Raw genomic sequence first — 19,468 nt, 5'->3', positions numbered from 1 at the left:
AGCATGCAGGTCGTGGAGCAATGGCAGACAGCAGCCAATCACTCCCTCAGCAGGGCGAATGATATGCTGCAGTCTGTGTGCTTGTCCTTGGCAGAGGCCACAGCGAACCAGATGGTGATGGAGGAGGTGAAGATGGAACTCAGTGATGGAGGTGTAAAAGAGCATAATGGCAGTAATAAGTGCATGTCCAGCAGAAATCAGTGCCAAATAAGATCCACTCCAATTTCCAGAGCTAACTTTATTCCTCTAATTCTAGCCCTGTCCTCACTTCACCCCTTGGCTGCCAGCAGAGGCGGACATCCCTGGCCCAGAAAGTAAAAGTCCTTCCATATATTGTTTGAACACAGGATTGTCCGCCTCTGACTGCCAGGGAGTATTAGGCCCATAGCCCTCTCCGGCTCCTTCCACTGCCTGCTGTGTTCTCTGACCTACATCTCCAATTCTCATTGCTGTAATGCACTGTCTGCCCTAATATTTGAGTCTAGCTGCATATCTGATACCTCTCGTGATGGTAGGCTATTCTTTCTTCTCTATGAGATGGGGTCTGTAACAGAAACAAACAAAAAACAGTTTTGTAAAGTATGGCAGGGCATTTATGATTCCTTATAAAACAATGGGTAGAGGGACAGAGATGGAATAGGACAGATATGGATGAAGAACTCTGTGTGTGTGTCACAGTGTCAGAGTATGATTGTGTGTGGGTTGTCTGTTAGTAAAAGGTGTGGATGTACTGTATTATACTGTCTGTATGTATTGGTGTATGAGTGTTGGTGTCTATAAATAAGTGGCACTGGTAAGCTATGAACATGAATTATGTTGATTTAAAAACTGTACTGGTGTGCGAAAGAAAATCCCAAATTATTTAAAAAACAAAAGAGATGGGGTCTGTAACAGCTCTCCCAACATCTACCAAGTTGCTATCATCAATTTCTCTCTGGCTACTGTCTATTATCTTTCTGTTGTATAACCATCACAACATGACTTACCCTCTAATCGCATGCAACAAATATATGGCCTGTCAAATTTTACATTAGATTCGGTGTCAGATATCAGATTCAACACTTGTGTGCTCTACAGTCTCTGTTGTTCAGGTTGTTCAGGTGGTAGAAATTGACACACAGTTAATCTGGGAAAACTACTGAACAGTGTCTATATACTTGCTCAGATTCCACTTCTTCCAGTTTCAGACTCATACACTCTTGTCCAAAGTGACTTACAGAATATTCATAGTGATAATAATAGTTTTAAACAAAGTTGAAAAGGCTTGCAATACATAATAGTAATAACAGAAACAGTATTTCTTAATTGTAACAGCAGTAATTAGGGCCACCTCATCACCATAATTATTATAATCATAATTTTAATTAATAACAGAAAAAAAACGTTAATTATTTATTTGTCCAAAAAGACATTTTCGGGTGAAACTACCGTAGCGCACCCATTTCACTAGAGGGCAGTGTGTGACATTAAACAAACTTCACAAAGCTGCCTTGCCTCGTCCATGTTCTAACACGTCCAATGAGAGCAGGGTTAGTATCGGATTCTAGCCAATGAGATTTTAGCCAGTAAAAAACATCTTCCGGGTATCTCATGTGGTTCAAGCATGGCTCCGGGTGGGAAGATAAACAGACCCAAAACTGTAAGTTATGAACATAATGCTATCGGATAGCAAATGGTTTAATACTTTTAGAGTAGTTGATAGTTTGTATTGTTTGATGTGTTATAATCCACTGTTGTGGGCGGGCATTTTTATCTCAAAACAAATTCGCCAGGCCCTTTACCTGTAATCTCGCACTACACTTAGCATTAGCTGTTACACATTTGTTACCGTAACCCAAATTTGTTTCATACATGGTTGTAAACCTAATCATCTCGTCAGAACGTTGTTCTTCACTGTATGCTTTAGATCTACTTGTAAATCACTGTCTGTCTTTCTTTCTTTTGTTGAATAAAGGAGTTGGGAAGGAAGTTGTTCAAGAGGCGCAGGGTTTTGGGTAGACAGAAAAGGCAGAAGCATATGATCACTGGAGCCGTAGTGGATAAAGGGATCATTACGAGGAATCATCTCAAAAAGAGAAGGTAAGCTCAGACTTTCCGTAAGAAAAGTTGAATACTTTGCAATTCTACAGAGTTAGTAACGAGTCTTTCCTGTAGTCTGAGTTTGAAAGGGGTTGCATTGCATCATGGGTGATGGAGTCAGCCAAAATATTTAAAGGGTTTTAAATGGTTTAGCCTGCCTATTGCTTTATTTGTTTTGCTTCAGATTTGTCTGCGTATTATAAATCACACTGTGTTCAGTAGTAGTTGTGAAATCTGTCGGTCATGAGATGAATGATGCAGGGTTTGATGTTCTCAGGCGCTGTGCCTATTAGGAAGATAGATGGATGGATGGATGGATGGATGGATGGATGGATATAAGATAAGATAAGATACTTTATTGATCCCCAAGGGGAAATTCAAGGAATGATTCAGGAAGATTATGACAGGCACAGAAATGTTCCTCGTTTTTAAGGCTTGATCATAACCACAGACAAAACATTTTAATTTTAGGATTCATTGTGTTTGCAAGCACATCAGTTTAAAGCTCCCTTTACCTTAAAATAACGTTTCCAGAGTCATTTTGATTTGACACCTGAGCTTGTTAGTGTTGAAGGAGCAATGCCACATTTTGATAATATATAAATGGATTTCATATCCATAATTGGCTCTGATTGGTCCCATTGGTCAACATTGGGCTGAATAGATTACCCCCACTGTCACTGATACCTGATCCAGTTATTTCAGTCAGTATCTGATACCCTACCTGATTCTGCCCATGTGTAAGAGTGAAGAGGGGCGTTTCATATTGAAGCAGTACACAACTCTATTAAATGCACCACTTTTTAGATGTTTTATGGTACATAGTATTGATTTAAATTGATGATGGGAGGCTTCTGAAGTTGTGATTTTTTGCAATGCAATTCTGGATCCGGAAGCATTTTTATTTTTGACTAAAAATATACGGTATACATGTATTCTTTCACATATGTATATTATTTTCCTCAACAGCTCTAGCGCTAGAGCCAACATCACACTGTCTGGCAAGAAGAGAAACAAGCTTCTGAAGCAGCTAGCGCATATGGACAAGGAGAAATCCGGCATGGATGGTACGTCTCTTATTAAGTGTTGAATGTACACTGCCCTACTTGTATACTCTGTTAGAAGACCTTTAGCTTTACTTACAGCTTCCATTTGCCATAGCATTGCAACATCACAACATGTTTTTTTCCATTCAGAGTTGTAATTAATTTTTTGCCAATGTCTTGTATGGACAACAGAGAGGTCAGACCGCTGTGTAAAGACTTCTCCAGAACATTCCAAAGACTTTAATTCTCTTTGGTGGTCTATTTCTGTTTGAAAGTTATTCCTCATGCCCCCTGAACCACTTTTCCTTAATTTTTAGTCAAATGAATTCTGAAACCTTTTTCGTTTTTCCTGGAATATGATTGTGCCATCTGGAAGGGGGGGGGGGGCATTCATGCCTGGTGGTCATTCAGTACGTTCAGGTAGTTATCGGATGTTTTTAGCCAGGTAATTTTTTCTGAGCCTAGACCTGACCAGTCTTGTTACCCCAGATCATAACCTTTTACAGTGGGAGCTATGCATGATGGGTACATCACTTCATGTGCTTTCTTACGTACCCTGACGTGGCGCACCCAAAACAGGTTACCACGTTGGTCATATGTTGTATTATTAAATAAATATGATCTGTATGTATATATATATATATATATATATGTACTGTTACTTTAAGGACCCTAGACCTGGGGCCTGTACTACGAAGAGAGTTCAACCTACCCAGATGTAACCCAGGGTTACTTTGCCGGTTATTTGGAGCCATCCTCGCCAGCAACTCTGAAGTTCTCTCTGACTTGTACACATGACAACTTTGCTAAGGGTTACAAGCCATGACGTAGCCATGGGAAAGAAAAGACAAAACCTGGTTATCTTCATTGGTGTTAATCGGTACTACGACGCTGAGTAAGAAGTTGATTTGTTGAACTGGGGTTAACCTCATCGGAGTTGGTGCGCGTTCACATAAAATGGGCGGGTTGCAGCGCAAAGCCACCACTTTTAATGATGACGCGATCACGTTATTTTAAGGATAAGGAATGCGCAATGATTATAAAAAGTTGCGAGGAATTAAAACCTAGATTTCTAGGCTAATTACTCTACGACACAAATCAAATACATCGGCAGCAAACAAAGCAAGACGAGGCTGTTGGCAACGTATTGCAGATCGGATATGAAAGTAAAGTTTTATTTCATGTTCCTTAAATAGCCTATGTGTTACAGAGGATTAATAGCTTGCGGAATGTCTGAAATGTGTTGAAATAAATGCATTTTGAGTTCATCAGAGTGCTACAGATGCAACACAATTCATACCATGTCGATTAATAAGGATAATTGAATGTTTAGCCCCATTGACTGATATGGTGTATGTCTAATCCTGTGAACATTTTAGATGCAACGGCAGTGCCAGTGCGGCAGCAGGTGAAAATGACACTCAAACATTCAGAAGGTTTATATAGGCCTGGTTATAGCTTGCATTAATATTCTTAATTATGTTAAAATATGTTATATTGCCTATGCTTATAGCCTCCACTTTGCCTCGATCAGCTGACAAATGCAACGAATTCCCCTCGGCTGAGAATGTATATCTTTCATAGAGAATATTCTATATGGAGAAAGATTCTGGCGGTCTTTAAAAACCCTCGCCTTTGCTAAGAGAGCCGCTTACAATTTGCGCTCCAATAATGGATATGGATCTTCCAGGTAACCTATGTCGACATTGTGGGGTGGTACTTCGCCTACAAAGGGTGTGGTTAACCGCAAACCTCGGGTTAACCAAGAACATAACCTGCACGGAGCAGGTTTGAGATGCAGCGTAAATTGCCATGGCAGCATACCTCGGTTAAAACCTATCCACCTTTCGTAGTACAGGCCCCTGACCAGTCTTGTTACCCCAGATCATAACCAGAGACTTTTACAGTGGGAGCTATACATGATGGGTGCATCACTTCATGTGCTTCCTTAAGTAGGGTTCAGACCAAAGATTCCCGACGAGACGAGACGAGCCGAGCCGCGACGTTCTAAAACCTTGCGACTGCGACTCAACGTGTTTAATGCTCTGCGACGGTGTGGGCGGTTGGGCTTTACATACCCTGACATGGCCATCACACTGTAATAGTGGACTAAATCTTGAGTCTTCACACCACAAGACATTCTTTCCTATTGCCTTAGAGTCCAGTTTTTGAAAACGAATGGCATCTTTCCCAATTAGCCTCACTAACAAGTGTTTTGTTATTGCTTCAGTCCATGGCTCTTAAGTTCCAGTCCTATGAGTTCTCATGGCATTGTGTGTGTTGAGACACAGCCATCATGCTTCCATCAAGCCACAGGACAGTGTTATGATCTGGGGTTGCTCCGATGTCCTCTTCCCTGATGGCATGGACATACAGTATCCTCAGATGATAATGCCAAGATCTGTCTTCCTTGAAAGACTGATTCAGGGAGGATGAGGAATACAGTAATTTCCCGCATATAAGCCGCATTGTGTATAAGCTGCAGGACGGTGTTTTATGCAAATTAAAAGAAACAAAACCATATTAACACCATATTAACGGCCCCTCTGTATTAATCTCATAGCTGAAGAAATATTACAAAATCAATGTATAAGCTGCGGCTAATAGTCGGGAAATTACGGTACTTGCATGATTCAGGGAGGATGAGAACACTTTGCGCAGAGGGTTGATACTTTAGCAAAATATTAAACAAATAAGGCAGTTCTGTATTAAACCAAATGTTGTGACGTCGCATAAGGTTGTTGATCAATGACATGATGAATGTATGCGACATAATCACAGGGAAAGATGGCCCAATGAACTATTACTTGGGAACTTTTTTTGACCAGGTAATGCATAAATCTGCAGTAATTGCAGATAAATTATGATCAAGGACAGGCAACTCTTCAGATGCTATGCATGTGTATGCATTAATTCATTGACTCCTTCACTTCACTTTTGTGTCTTCCCTTTTCCAGTGACGTTTGTACAGAAGAAGACGGCCCCAGCACCACCCGCTGCCTCCGTCTCCACAAAGCCCAAGAAAGCAAAGCAGAAGAAGGCTGCTGGAGCGGCAGCTGTAGAGCTGATGGACATGGAGTGATTGTGTTCTGTGGTGACGACTTGGCCTAAAAGACCACACAGAGGGATTGGCTTGCCGCTGGTGTGCCCATGGCAGGACTGGAGTTCATTGTGTGGAATGTAACTTTTAAAATGTTGGAAAACATCTTTGCGGTTTAATGGATGGACTACAAACACAGATCAGTGTGCAATGTGGATGTGTCTTTGTGTGACAAAGTAGTTCTGTTCACAGAGATTAATAGAATTTCTTTGTTTCATGAATTTCTTTGTTTCCAGAATTTCTTTAGCAAGTTTTGTAAAGGTTTCAAATGCTCACCCTGGATTGTAATGGAGCCATTTATGTTCAAACTGTCAATTATGGTGTTATGTAAAAACAACATATGGTAAACTTTTTTTGTCATTTTGTTAATTAAAAATGTTAATAAAATAGCAACTATTTTTCTGTCCACCTTAGATAAATGTTTACTTTTATCCATGTCCAGTTCAAGAAACCTATCAGTTCACTATGGATGATCATTTAGCCGCTTACAGTATGTGAGCGACTTTGCTCCCGGATGCCAATAGCCTTCTGTAGCCTATCGTGCATATTATAATTTCTGCGTGCTCCTTATACATTGCCACTGATATATTGTTTAGCGGAAGCTTCGTCCTGGAAGATATAGCCTAAACTAATATCTTCTGATCTCTTAACATGGTTTTAAGTCGGAATATATTTAATTTATGCGTGGTGTGGTTGTGCCATGTCTAAGATATGGGGGCTGAACAAATATGTGCCGTCATCCCTCCACTAGTCGCGTTGAGGACAAAGACACAAAAATGGGTCAGACTCAGGGAAAGCAAGGATCTCTCGCGAAGAAAATGACGTGGGTGACACGGCGTTGAGCGTTTACGTTTTTAAACACTCTTTGCTTTTTTTTATTTCAGAAGGTTAATTTCACGATTTTGGCAGGTTGTAGGCTACCTTATCGCTTGCGGTGATTCACGTCTGCTACATAGACTGCACTTTGCAGTAGACTATTGTCAATTTGCGGCATAGAGCTCTTGTGACGGGGCATCTTTGGATCGCCTTGAAGCCGAGGAGGAATAATGGGCATCGTTTCTGTTTACGTCCTTTAAGTGTTCACCTTCTTTGCTTCAGGACTCCTTCAATAGGTAACTTACTCTGACATCCTAATTTCACAGTGGCACCAGCTTTTTGCATTGTACCGCCTGATCAATAAGACCTCACACTGTGTTGCTGTTTCACTGAACTCATATTATTTATTTTAGGAGATGTGATCTAGCCTAATAACGTGGCCGGTTTAGAAAACCTCATAGCTCAGATTTCATGTGATTTTCGGGAACATACGCTGTTAGTCACACCTCCGACGACATTGTGCGTTATGCTATCTTGGGGGGTGGTGTAACAGTCAATGCTCTTCCATTTCTTTAATGCTGCAAGGAAATACGTTTGTGTTCATTTAAACATGCTGAAGTAGCCTATGCCTGTCTAATATTTCACTTTGATTAAAGAGCAGTTTATTGAATAGCCCATATACGTTCTCGCTGAAAGAAAGGGATACATATTTCATTAACATTGCATCACGACACGGTCTTACTCCGGATACTTTTGTGTGATGCTCAGTAGCCTAGCGACGCACCAGCAGCATCTCTGCTGCTCAGCCCAACACCAGCTGCAGGGAAAGAAGGAGGGAAGCTGTGATGAACCCCTAGAGGCACTATTAGGCTTCAGTATCTCATCTGGTTTCTTCCGCTTGTTGTTCTCTTTTCTATATGAGTGTTGTGTGTGTTGTTCTATTGTAATTTCACAATTAATTGAATAGTGGGTAAGCCTACCATAATTATGAAGTAGGCCTAGGCCTATCATAGACTAGGCTTACTTTCTCCTAGTTTATCCTAGTAGTCTGCTGATGCTAGAGATGTGAATGTAATAGGCCTGAATGGCTTCTGATACTTCCGGAAGCACTAGGCCTACCTATCAGAATCTTCCAGTATAGGCTGTCACACGCAGGCGAGATTGACAAGTTTATTGAGGCCCTCTCCACCGACCTTTGTTAAATCCTCAAGAACTTGACATGACTTCATATCTGACTGATAACATGAGCTTATCGTGTATTTTAGAGCAGGGGGGCAAAGTCTCAGTGCAATCCCAGGGACTTAGGAACACTATGTAGACTGTTGATCCAGAAGGACTCAGAGCAGCTCATGGAGATCAATCAACTTTTTTTCAAAATTGCTGGTGAGTCTGAATATATTTCTTTTATTATTCAGCATACTCATTTATAGGTAATCGAGTGACTAAACTCTAAGCACCAGGAGCTTGGCCAGCCATACTATTTCAATCATATTTCTGTCAGTTCAGTGTTGGTGCACCTAAAAGAAATGCAGGGTAGTATTATATCAAAATGTACAGAAAACATTTCAAAACATTTCAGCTTACTGGCTCCTTATGAGGTATGACAGTTAAATAGCCTTATGACCTATGTTTAAACAATGTTATTAAACATATATATTCACACTGAAGTAAAAAAAAGCACAATCCCTTTTATTATTTCCATACAGATTTTGTCTACATTTGTTTTGTTTTTATACATTCTGTATGTGTCAGCAGCAATTCGTATCTGTGTCAGCTACTAAAGTGGGTTTCTAGAGCGTTCAAATTAGGAACACTGTTTCAGTGTTTCGCAACTTAGATTGCCCTTCTAAATGGGTCTGATGATCTCCCCGGGCTTTTGAAGATTGTGAGGTGAAATATTCAAAGCTGTTTCATCCAAATGTCATGAAAATGTTACTTGATGTTTTTTATTGTCAGCCTTGTAACATGTACAGTTTAGTGTTGTAATCTTTTGCCAAAATGTATTCAAAATGTATCTTCAAAAATGCTTCAAAAGAAGTGAAGAGCTTTCCTCCAGAACATGAAGTCTACTTATTTATTTAGCTCTTGTGTCCTCTGACTAACATCCAAGCAAAGTTCATACTTGTGATTGCTGATTGAGAACTAAGCTTCTTGTCAAGGAAGATGCACTGCCTCCCGGACTTGATTTGGATTGGATAAGGGGTATTCATATTCCCATGAGGGTATTTTCTGTTTCTTGTAAAGACACTGCACTGTTTGCGATGATGTCATCCACTTGACACAAGTAATATAAATTGAGGAATTATGATGATGATGATAATGTGTATTAATACAAATGTAACCATGCAAAACAAAACACTATACTCAAGTATAAAAGTATAGACAATGTAAACAAAGTCTGAAGGCATACTATATGCCATGGGGTGGTGGTAGTTTAGTGGAGCTGGGTTAGCATGTAGTAGCCTGTGAAGTTGTGGGTTCAATTCCTGTCTTCCACCGTTGTGCCCTTGAGCAAGGCACTTAACCCACTTTGCTCTAGGGGCCATTGGCCTTTGTCACATAAATGACATGTGCGTCGCTTTGGGTAGAAGTGTCTGCTAAATGAGTAAATGTAAATGTATTATTCAAATGAGAAAAAAAAACTACCAAACAGACGATTCTTGAGTGTGAGGACACTTTCACTTTTTAAATGTAGGAGCATTTTCATGACACTATAGCAACATTTTTGTCCCGTAACGCTATACTCCACTTCTAACTGAGCGTGCGTGACTCAGCCACTGTCTGTACTTCATTGCCTCCTTTTGTCTCGCAGGTCTCTCTGGATTTGCCTGTCTTGATGCTTTGCCTGAGGTCGCCTGAATAGCCAGAGCACCTAAGAAGAGCCAGAGCCCAAAGCCATGTCTTTCATTGCTGGTCACGCCAGATCCAGGCACGCATGGACCCAGACACTTGTGGTTTCCGCCGTACTGTTCCTTTGCGTGACCTCCCCGGTGAGGGGGAACGAGAAGGAGACATGCTACTCCAGACAGCATCGGGACGTCACTGTGGACGTGCGGGTCGCCCTCACAAAGCTAGGCACTGTCATGGTGCCGCGGGTCACTCCGTCGGAGAAGGACTGCATTCTGTCATGCTGCTCACAGGAAGTGGGACCAGGTACTTATGACTTTAGATTTAAAGACTACTTTTGTGTGTCTCTGTGTTTGTGTTTGTGTGTGTGTGTGTGTGTGTGTGTGTGTGTGTGTGTGTGTGTGTGTGTGTGTGTGTGTGTGTGTGTGTGTGTGTGTGTGTGTGTGTGTGTGTGTCTGTGCATCTGCATGTGCAGATTCATTGAATAAGTATTTCAGGTCAAGGTCAGATTACATGCTGTTCCTATTTAGTTGTTATAAATCATATGCATCTATGATAAGTTATTCTATAGGCCTACTTTAGCAAATAATTCTCATTTCTTACTTTTCTTGTACTTTTTTAGACCCCGGAGTCCCCAATATAAAATCCCCAATATAAAAAAATTATACCAACATGTAACCAGCTGTATGCCTAAAGCTTAGGCTTAGCTGTTTTGTTCAGTTTTATTGTTGTTTGTGTTCGAGTGTATAATGGCTCCTTTTCATTTTGGTGTGTGTTTACATCTGTCTGTTTATCCCATGTCTAGGCTTAAAGTGCAATCTGGTGGTGTACAAAACCCATATGCCAAATGATCCTCCCAACAAAGAAAACTGCTACCTGTTCCACTGTGACACAGAACAGGACTGTCCGCTTATGGCCTCCAAAGATGTCAATACATATGACATTTTCAGAGGTAAATGGACGTTATTGTTCTATTGTAATATCTGTACATTATTATGAACTAATTATTCATCTATTCTTTCTTCAATGGGATTGTCAATTGATTATTATAACAGCCAGTGTGTCTGCCTTCAGATTGTGGCTAAATACCCAGGTAGCACATATAGCCTATTCTAAATCGCTGTCTTTGGATTGAAGCACAAAATGTAATACCACGCAATTACACAAACACTACTCTGTATGGCATACACTAGCAACAACATTTTTAATGCTATAACATGTTCCTGATATGACAGTGAAATACGTCAACTTACTGCAGTAATGAGCAGGCCTTATAGTGCTGATGACAGCACCATAAGGCCTAGACGAACATGGTTGACTGGAGGGTTGCAGTGGTGTGCAGGTATTGTGGTATATAGGCTACAGTGGTATGAAAATGTGTGATTATCACACCGTTTGTATTTGCTTGATGCCTGTTTTGAAGTAACTGCTGAGGGATCAAGAGTGACATGGGAAAAAAACTTGTTTCACAACACAGCCTAAACCCATTATACCATTATCAGAATAATTGTCCACATCCTGTGTCCTGGCTAAATTGGTAAACTGGCTAAAACAGTGACATTTTCAGAGATAGTTTAGACTGTGAATATCTCATACCATTGCAACCCTGGCTGGCTGATACTAAGGGTGCCTCTCAACATCACTCCTCGATCCTTGGTGCTCGGTCCTCCAGGCTCGTTCCCACACTGATCTATAACTAACACTGGATAGACTATCCCATTGTTGCCGCCCCATCATTCTTTATGTAGATCAGTGAGGACAAGGCCCGAGGAAGGAAGGAAGGAAGGATGTATAAAATACGAATGAGAGGCCCCGTATGACATAATAGCAACTGGACATCAAGCTGCTTTGTGCTGTCCTATTAGGCTCAGGGTTCAAGTAATTGCCACCACTCTGATAACATGAGTCCAGATAAGAAAATAGTTATGCCTTTGATACATTTGATACATTTGATTATTATGCCTTTGATACAGGATTTTACAGTTTTTCTGACCTATTTAAATAACATGGATGCATCAGCCTGTATGAGGCTTACAGGTATTTTAGAAGTAAACAGATATTTCAGATAACATTTTTATAAATGTTGAGAATGTTCTGGGTTTCTCTGTGTTTACAGTTCCTATACATCACTTACATTTAAACTAAATTACTTACAGTAAAGTGTTGGGTTCGTAAAACTAGCTTTTCTAGTTTTGTAAAAACAAATTCCAAATACCATTAATTTATAGTAGTACAAAGCATACACATTTACAAATATGCCACTCTGTAGAAAGCTTTATTATTTTAGTTGTGTGTGCACACTTGTTTTTTTAGTATGAACATGCTTGAGATATTCTTGGCATGTTCTTCGCCAAGAAAAAAAAATGTCGTAATGTACTGTATATGCCACTTCCTAAGTTTCTTTGTGTGTCCACTCATTTCTGAAGGCGTCATGCTTCCCCCAGCAAAAGTCAACCCAAGAGTCACTGCCAAACCTGCTCCATCCACCACTACTGCCACCACCACCACCACCACCACCACAACTCCTCCAACAACCACCACCACCACCACTGCACCAACTACGACCACAACTCCAACCACAACAACAACCACGACCACGGCCGCACCCACTACCACCACCACCACAACGACACCGGCTCCAACCACCACCACGACCACTACACGGCCAACCACCACTACCACCACAACAACCGCTCCAACCACCACCACCACAGAGCCACCCACATTTATCATTGTGACAATGCCCCCTGCACCTGAACCTGAACCCGAACCCGAACCTGAACCTGAACCTGAACCGACCCCCGCAACAACAACAACAACTGCAGCAACAACAACAACAACAACAACAACCACCACCACACAACCGACCACGACCACCACAGTCCTACCAGATCCTCCAACCACGACCACTACTACCACCACCACCACCACAACCAAAGCCCCCCCGCCACCACATCCTGTAGCTCCTCACAGACCTGTCCGACCACCACCTAGGAGACCGGCCAAGCCAGGGCCGCATCGGCCAGCGCCCCATCCAGTTAAGCCTGTGCCAGTGATCGTCAAGCCACCACCAACGGAGAAACCTGTGATGGAGCCCACCACCATCACCACGACGACGACCCCTACGACTACTACCACCACTACAACAACAGCAACAACTACTACTAGTACTGCTGCTCCTACTACTACTACTACTACTATTACCACGACCACACCTTCCACTGAAAGGACCACGTCTGCCTTTGCGGCAATGGATTACGAGTTGAAGGCTGAGATCCCGGACGCGTTCAGTTCAGTGGGTCCGGTGCACGGCGTGGCCGCTGGGAAGGCGGTGGTGTCGCGTGCAGCCTGGAAGACCAGCCTGGTGGCAGTGGTGCTCGTGGGGCTGGCCTTCGTCACGATGGCCCTCGCCCTCGTGGGCCGCAAGGCCATGGAGTCGTTCGACCGACGCCACTATACGCGACTGGAACTCAATGACCTGCACTACGAGGTGTGACTCCCTCCCCCAATGGGATTACATTGCTACTGAATACTGACAAGCGCTACCATGAAAGAAAAAAAAAATTCACAACAAATAAATGAAATGTTTCATATAAAACAACATTGACATACCACAACACACGGGACTTAAGGACTCCTGGAAACCTATTTGTTTTTCACACTGTTGGGTAATTTTACACTTATTGATAAATGGCACTGCTGTAATGTTGTTTTATTACACACTGTATATCCTTCAGCGATAAAGGCCCTTTATGAAACATTTAATCATTCACATCACTCTGAGGGAAGAGTTCAATATGAAGACTGTAAAAGGTAGCAGAGGAGATGGATAGCGAAAATAAAAAGCAATACCTCAAACTCAGGAAGCCTAAATTTAGACATAAAAAATTCCTTTGATGATGTGATATGCACTGCTGTGTTAGACCCAATAGATGGACGACTTTGCACAGTGGCGTTGGAAACGTTGAGAGAGTGTTGAGATGGCGGCTGAAATGGCACTCACTGCATGTCTGGTACCTACAGTACGTAATCTGTGCAGCTTATTTGTGGTATCGGCCCTTAACGAGGTGACCCTCTAACCGTCCTTACTGTAAACGCCTCGATCAACACGCTTTTATTTTCTCTCTCTGTTGTGACCGTGCTATTCATGAATATGCTGTTATCTCTGGTGTCCCTCCAGGTGAGTCACAGTGATGGGTAGAATGGTTAATGTGTGGACTTTACATATACTTCATATACTTCTCTTTAAATGATTTTCATTTAGACACACTTTTTGACACACATTTTTGTTTTGAGTATTTATGGAAATGGTTTTCATGCACTGGTAGATTACACAGGTTGTAAACTTTGTCAAATTGTATGTGTGCGTGTGCGTGTGTGTGTGTGTGAGTGAGTGTGAGTGTTGGTGTGGGTGTGAGTGAGTTTGAGAGAGTGAGAGTGAGTTGGCAGAAATGCAAAATGGACTTTAAATAGGCTTAGGAAAATACTCTTTGGCTGGGTGTAGTGCTACATTTCACCACAAGGTGTCAGACACCACTCAGCAAAGAAGTATGGTTATGAAATTGGAGGGCCATGGTGCAGTATGCAACCCAGGCTGTGTGTAACACTTGCACAAAAACTAATTAAGTCATTTCTTTCTTGTATTGCTTTAATATTTTCTAAGATCTCAGTATATGTGGATGGTAATAGTTTGGTCTTGTTTTGTGAAGTGTTGCTTTCCATTTGATTTAATAAATAATAAAAGAAAATCTTGCAAGTAATAAAATGTTTTAAATATATGATTTATGTCTTATAAATCACATAATATGTTATGTTTACATCTCATGTCCACCATTAACACATTGTAGTCAACTCTTCATCTAGGAACCAATCAAAGGGATGAAGACATGTTTCTTTTTTACAGTATTTGTTTCATATAAAAAAAATATAGAGATCGACTACGCCAGTCAAAGAGTATAGATGTATAGACTACTCAGTGTACATTTCTAAGTAAACTAAGCTCACATATGTTTCCTTATGTTATATGGTGTTGAGGACATGCAGCTTAATTCGGCAGAGCTAAAACAAGCCTATTCTCTTCTGTCTACCTACCATCCCCAGTGCTCTCATTTTTTTGGCTGTCATAGAGGTTCAATCCGTGATTTTTTTTTATCTTGCCTTCTGGGAATTCAAGAACTGACTGAAGCTGGCAAAGAGTTTTCATTGTCGGAAATCTCTATTTAATGGGGTTCAAACTGCTCAATGAGATTGTCTTTTGAAGTCTTTGTTGGTGGGTGTCCAAGAGAGGACATACTGAAACTCAGATTGTATCTGCACAGTAGCCTCACAATCACAGCAGTGCAAAGTGTTTTTAGAAAATGATCACAGGATGAGAATGTCAAAGTTAGTAAAAGTTTATTTCTTGGGGTGTGATCAAGTGCTGCTGCAGCCATATTTACAGCCAATAGCATTTTGTTTTCTGATGTGCATTAACAGACATGTCGACTGGCCAAGAGGAGGCCGGTCCTTTAAATTTTAGGGCTGGCCTCTTTTACGAGCTCTCTCACAGCGTTACAAATTAGGTGAAGGACCCCCTGAGTCTCTGACGGCGGTTCCCTATGTGCTCACAACAAATTTGCCTTTCGTCACATTGTCTGTGCAGACCAAACATTTCTTTTTTGACTGTTCTGATAACATTTAGGCCAACAAACTCAGTACAGTTGGATTGTTTTGCTGTTTGACAAGTTTAAATGGAGCAGTTGGTAGTTTGAAGCTTGACCTACAGATGACATCCTCCCTCTGGGATGGGAAATGCATGGTGGGCCATTCCTGTACTCTTGTGTATTGAATATGATCTTTTAGTTTTGCATATTGGGGGTAAACTTATAACAAATGTAACACCTAAACAGTGAAGCCAGGTGTAGGCACATAGCAATATGCTGTCTCACTATCCATCTGAGGTTCTGATCATTTACAATCCATGCATCCGTGGTATATACCTGCATATCAACAACTCTGGGAAAGATGAGCTACTTTGATTTCATTCAAGTTTTTGAGTTGTCAAATGAGATATCATCAGTTCCCTTTTGATTTTTTTTTGTTGTTGTTGTTTTCCATATCACCAAATTGGGAAAATGGTTAGGCCTAATTATTTGTTACCTCCACAGATTAAAAAAAGTAGGCCTAGTCTTAATTCGCCAAGCAAATTCTCAAAAACATTTATACATTTATTTTTTTAAAAAAAAATAGAGTTCCATAAGCTCTCCTTTTCAGACTTTGAAAACATCCCTTTGTCATGCTATTTCGTTAAGTTAACCATTGTACCTTCAAACGAAGATTGCCTCATTTAATAACCATGAAGTAGGCTATGTCTGACACCGAACACTTCATAAGCAGCTCATCTTATATTCTTCATTTTTGAAGAACCACACAGCGCGCCGAAGGGTCACAGGGGTATGTTGTCCTTAACCGAAGCACCAATACCGTGAGAAACTAGTCCCACTGGAATGTGTTTTTTATGCTTCCAAACAATTGTTGTAGAAGCCCGCATTTCCCCCATTTTGAAATGTGAGATCATCTTCGCAGTGTCTGTTGATATTTTCTAGGATCATCAGAGTTATTTTTTATTTGACCAACACACTCGTCAAGGGAGTGCGCGTGTAATCAACTATAACAATAGCCGGCAGTAGAGTGTTTTCAGAGAAAGAAGCGGAGAGGGAATAGGGGAAAGGGGGGAGGGTTGGCATTTTTTCCTTCCCAGCGGAAGGAGACGTATCGAGAAACAGCGTGTTGTTGCGCTCAGGCACCAGAATGAGAGCCTTGGAATCGTAGCTCCACCGAGCCTGAACCAGTGAAGAATGGAGCCGAGAATTATTATAGTTACATTGTAACCAGCTAGAACGTACATATTGTAGCAATCCTTTAATTCCGAACGTGGAAAAGGACAGACATGCAACCCCTACGCTGAAGAGGAGCGGCAGGGGCAAGAAAAAGGGGGAAAGATGGGCGCCGTGCTACGGAGTCTGTTGTTGTGTAGTTTTTGTTTGCTAATACGGGGTGAGTTTTGATCTTTGTATGTGTCCTTGTAAAAAGTTGAGACAGTGCTTTAATTGTAACAAGAAAGCATTTTGCAAAACGACATGTGTGCAAACGAAATGGGCCTTTCGTAGAGGGTTGCATGGTTGCTGGCAAGAAGCATTGAGAACCCAATATAGCTATTAGCTACGAGCTGTGGCTAGCCAGCTATCTTATACTGCTTGCTATACATGCATGCATCAAGCTAGCTTGCTATCCAGTTTCCATTTTGTATTTGATTTACTATCCTTGCTTTGTGTTGTGATGTGCTCGTCTTTCTGTACTTACGCAGAGTTTGTTTATCAAAGTTCTTAGGTTAATTAGGGAAGTTTTCTCTTATTGATGGTTAATTTAGCTATTGTTTAAGCTTGCCATAATGGACTTGGAAGCTAGTCTCTGTTAGCAGACAACTTGAACGAAACAATGCCAAGTGGTCTTTGATTTTGTTTCGAACAACGATTTAACAGGAACCGATTTAAAGTGTTTCGTTAAAGATGGAAAAGGGGGTTCCGAATAGACAATTGTTTGGTATTTTCCTTTGTGTTTTCTGTGCCAACAGAAGTTTGCGTTAACGAATAATCACTTCACTGGGAAGGTCTGATTTGTTCTGAGGTCAAAGGATGGCGTGGCTTTCGTAACTTTTTCACTACGAGTTCACCCCAAGTTCCACAATCAGAATTTCCCTCGGGAGTTAAACATTTTTAAGTGCAATTTTATCACATTCCAACATCAATGAACCCGTTTGACAACCCAGTGTTCAGTACAGTAACAAAACTTCTCGACATCTCTTTGGTTTTAGCCAAATTATTGAACTGACTTTCATTCACAATAATGTTGATGGCATTCAAGAAAGAATCCGCAATCTCTGCAAGACTCGGATTCACCCACATTGTTTTTTTGACAACAAGTTGTGTTATATCAGATTTTTAGGAAATTGAGTGTTTTAGTATCCTTTGTTTGCTCACTTTGACCAGGTAGGCTGAGGCAAGGCTACTCTAGTTTGTGGTTTCTTGCGTCATGTGCATGGTCTCAAGAGATATCCATTGTTAGACATTTTCCTTCATGTTGACGTATTTAGCTGTTTCTGTTTTTGTTGAGGCAAAGTGTGTAGAAAGTGATTAACTGGCTATAAGAGATAAAACTTTTTTGTTAGTTCCAAACTTAGCTATGCCTATAGTTTAAAACAAGACAAGTGCCACCCTAACAATTTGTACGTGTAGAAAATAAAACAGCCCTGGAAAATATGAGGTTTTTACTCTCCAGCTATGAGCTGTCATATCTGTAGGGCCAACATGTGTCTAAATGTGCTGCATAATTCGGAAGAAGTCCGGTCCCAGAGGTTATCGGCTACTACAGTCTTCACTGCTGATAAGTGGTCTTGCACATCTGTTTGCCACATTTAGACAGCACAGATATATTGATGTTAACCCTCGGAATAAGGACTTTTGTAGCCAGTTGTCTGTCTGTAGAAAGTTTCACAGGGTCCAGGCGGGGAGTCTGTATGTGTACAGTGCCTATAGAAAGTCATCATACCCTTTTGAAATAGTTACTTTTTTTGTCTTACAGCCTGAAATCAAAACCCATTTTAAAAAAAATCTTTTCCAGTTTTATTAACAAATTTAGCTGTACAACATCAAAATAATGGAAAAAAAGTAAACAGTTCTGAAAATTAATTAAAAATGAAAAACTAGAATAACAGGGTTGGAAAAGTCATCATACCCCTGACTTAATACTTTGTAAAGCTTCCTTTTGCTTTCATTACAGCCATCAATCTGTTTGGATATGTCTCTATTATAGCTTTGCACACCTAGATAGGGGAATATTCCGTACAGAAATGTTAAAATTTAGTCAAATTCTGTAGGGAATGGCGATGGACTGCTCTCTTCAAGTCAATCCACATATTTTCTATAGGATTTAAGTCAGGGCTCTGACTTTGCCACTCAAGGATATTCACCATCCTATCCTTAAGCCACTGCTTTGTTCTTTTGGCAGTATGTTTAGGATTATTGTTGTGTTGGAAGGCGAATGACCTCCCCATCCTCAGCTGTCTAGGAGAGGGACGCAGGTTTTCCTTAAGAATGTGGGTGTACTTGGCAGCATCCATTTTCCCTTCTATGCTGACCAATTGCCCAGTTCCCGCTGAAAAGAAACATCCCCACAACATAATGTTGCCCCCACCATGCTTCACACTAGGTATGGTGTGTTTTGGGTGGTGTACTGTGTTGGTTTTCGCCAAACATTGCGCTTGGAGTTCAGTGCAAAAACACATCTGGAATATTCTGCTACCATGTGGAAAAAGCTTATATGGTCAGATGAGACTAAGATCGAACTTTTTGGAGACTAAGATTGAAGTTTTTGGACTGAGCTCCAGGCGCTAACCAAACACAATATACACACCCAAACACACCCAAAACACACCATACCTACTTTGAAGCATGGTGGGGGCAACATTATGTTTTGGGGATGTTTCTCTTCAGCGGGGACTGGGCAATTGGTCAGGATAGAAGGGAAAATGGATGCTGCCAAG

At 41.1% G+C, this 19,468-nt stretch overlaps 3 protein-coding genes and 1 long non-coding RNA gene across 5 annotated transcripts in view; all 4 read left to right on the top strand.

Moving 5' to 3' along the window:
- Positions 1-1,541: 1,541 nt before the first annotated feature.
- On the top strand, positions 1,542-6,631 carry c17h11orf98 (chromosome 17 C11orf98 homolog). The gene is made up of 4 exons (XM_062518037.1): positions 1,542-1,639; positions 1,955-2,079; positions 3,049-3,146; positions 6,083-6,631. Exons 1-4 carry the CDS (start codon positions 1,604-1,606, stop codon positions 6,205-6,207), a joined length of 384 nt encoding a protein of 127 aa, XP_062374021.1. The 5' UTR covers positions 1,542-1,603; the 3' UTR covers positions 6,208-6,631.
- Positions 6,632-7,166: 535 nt separating this feature from the next.
- Positions 7,167-9,923, top strand: LOC134062363 (uncharacterized). Its single transcript, XR_009935443.1, has 3 exons — positions 7,167-7,337; positions 8,307-8,424; positions 9,854-9,923. It is a non-coding gene; the product is annotated as an uncharacterized LOC134062363 (long non-coding RNA).
- Positions 9,924-9,935: 12 nt separating this feature from the next.
- mansc1 (MANSC domain containing 1) lies at positions 9,936-14,637 on the top strand. Its single transcript, XM_062518351.1, has 3 exons — positions 9,936-10,194; positions 10,694-10,840; positions 12,315-14,637. Exons 1-3 carry the CDS (start codon positions 9,939-9,941, stop codon positions 13,382-13,384), a joined length of 1,473 nt encoding a protein of 490 aa, XP_062374335.1. The 5' UTR covers positions 9,936-9,938; the 3' UTR covers positions 13,385-14,637.
- Positions 14,638-16,678: 2,041 nt separating this feature from the next.
- Positions 16,679-19,468, top strand: part of lrp6 (low density lipoprotein receptor-related protein 6) — a 75,531-nt gene continuing 72,741 nt past the window's right edge. For both annotated transcript variants that reach the window (XM_062517795.1, XM_062517794.1), the window contains exon 1: positions 16,679-16,923. In XM_062517795.1, coding sequence (XP_062373779.1) covers positions 16,869-16,923 — 55 coding nt within the window. In that variant the 5' untranslated portion in view covers positions 16,679-16,868. The remainder of the gene's footprint in view (positions 16,924-19,468) is intronic.

Source organism: Sardina pilchardus, chromosome 17 (assembly GCF_963854185.1).
Source record: "Sardina pilchardus chromosome 17, fSarPil1.1, whole genome shotgun sequence".
NCBI lineage: Eukaryota > Metazoa > Chordata > Actinopteri > Clupeiformes > Clupeidae > Sardina > Sardina pilchardus.
This window is presented reverse-complemented; position numbering and strand designations above follow the sequence as displayed.

Excerpts from the sequence above, each read along its gene's own strand:
- c17h11orf98 (XM_062518037.1), top strand. The coding sequence starts at position 1,604 with ATGGCTCCGGGTGGGAAGATAAACAGACCCAAAACT. Across the intron at positions 1,640-1,954 it reads AGATAAACAGACCCAAAACT|GAGTTGGGAAGGAAGTTGTT; the intron begins GTAAGTTATGAA and ends TGTTGAATAAAG. Across the intron at positions 3,147-6,082 it reads GGAGAAATCCGGCATGGATG|TGACGTTTGTACAGAAGAAG; the intron begins GTACGTCTCTTA and ends TCCCTTTTCCAG.
- mansc1 (XM_062518351.1), top strand. The coding sequence starts at position 9,939 with ATGTCTTTCATTGCTGGTCACGCCAGATCCAGGCACGCATGGACCCAG. Across the intron at positions 10,195-10,693 it reads CTCACAGGAAGTGGGACCAG|GCTTAAAGTGCAATCTGGTG; the intron begins GTACTTATGACT and ends TCCCATGTCTAG. Across the intron at positions 10,841-12,314 it reads TACATATGACATTTTCAGAG|GCGTCATGCTTCCCCCAGCA; the intron begins GTAAATGGACGT and ends TCATTTCTGAAG.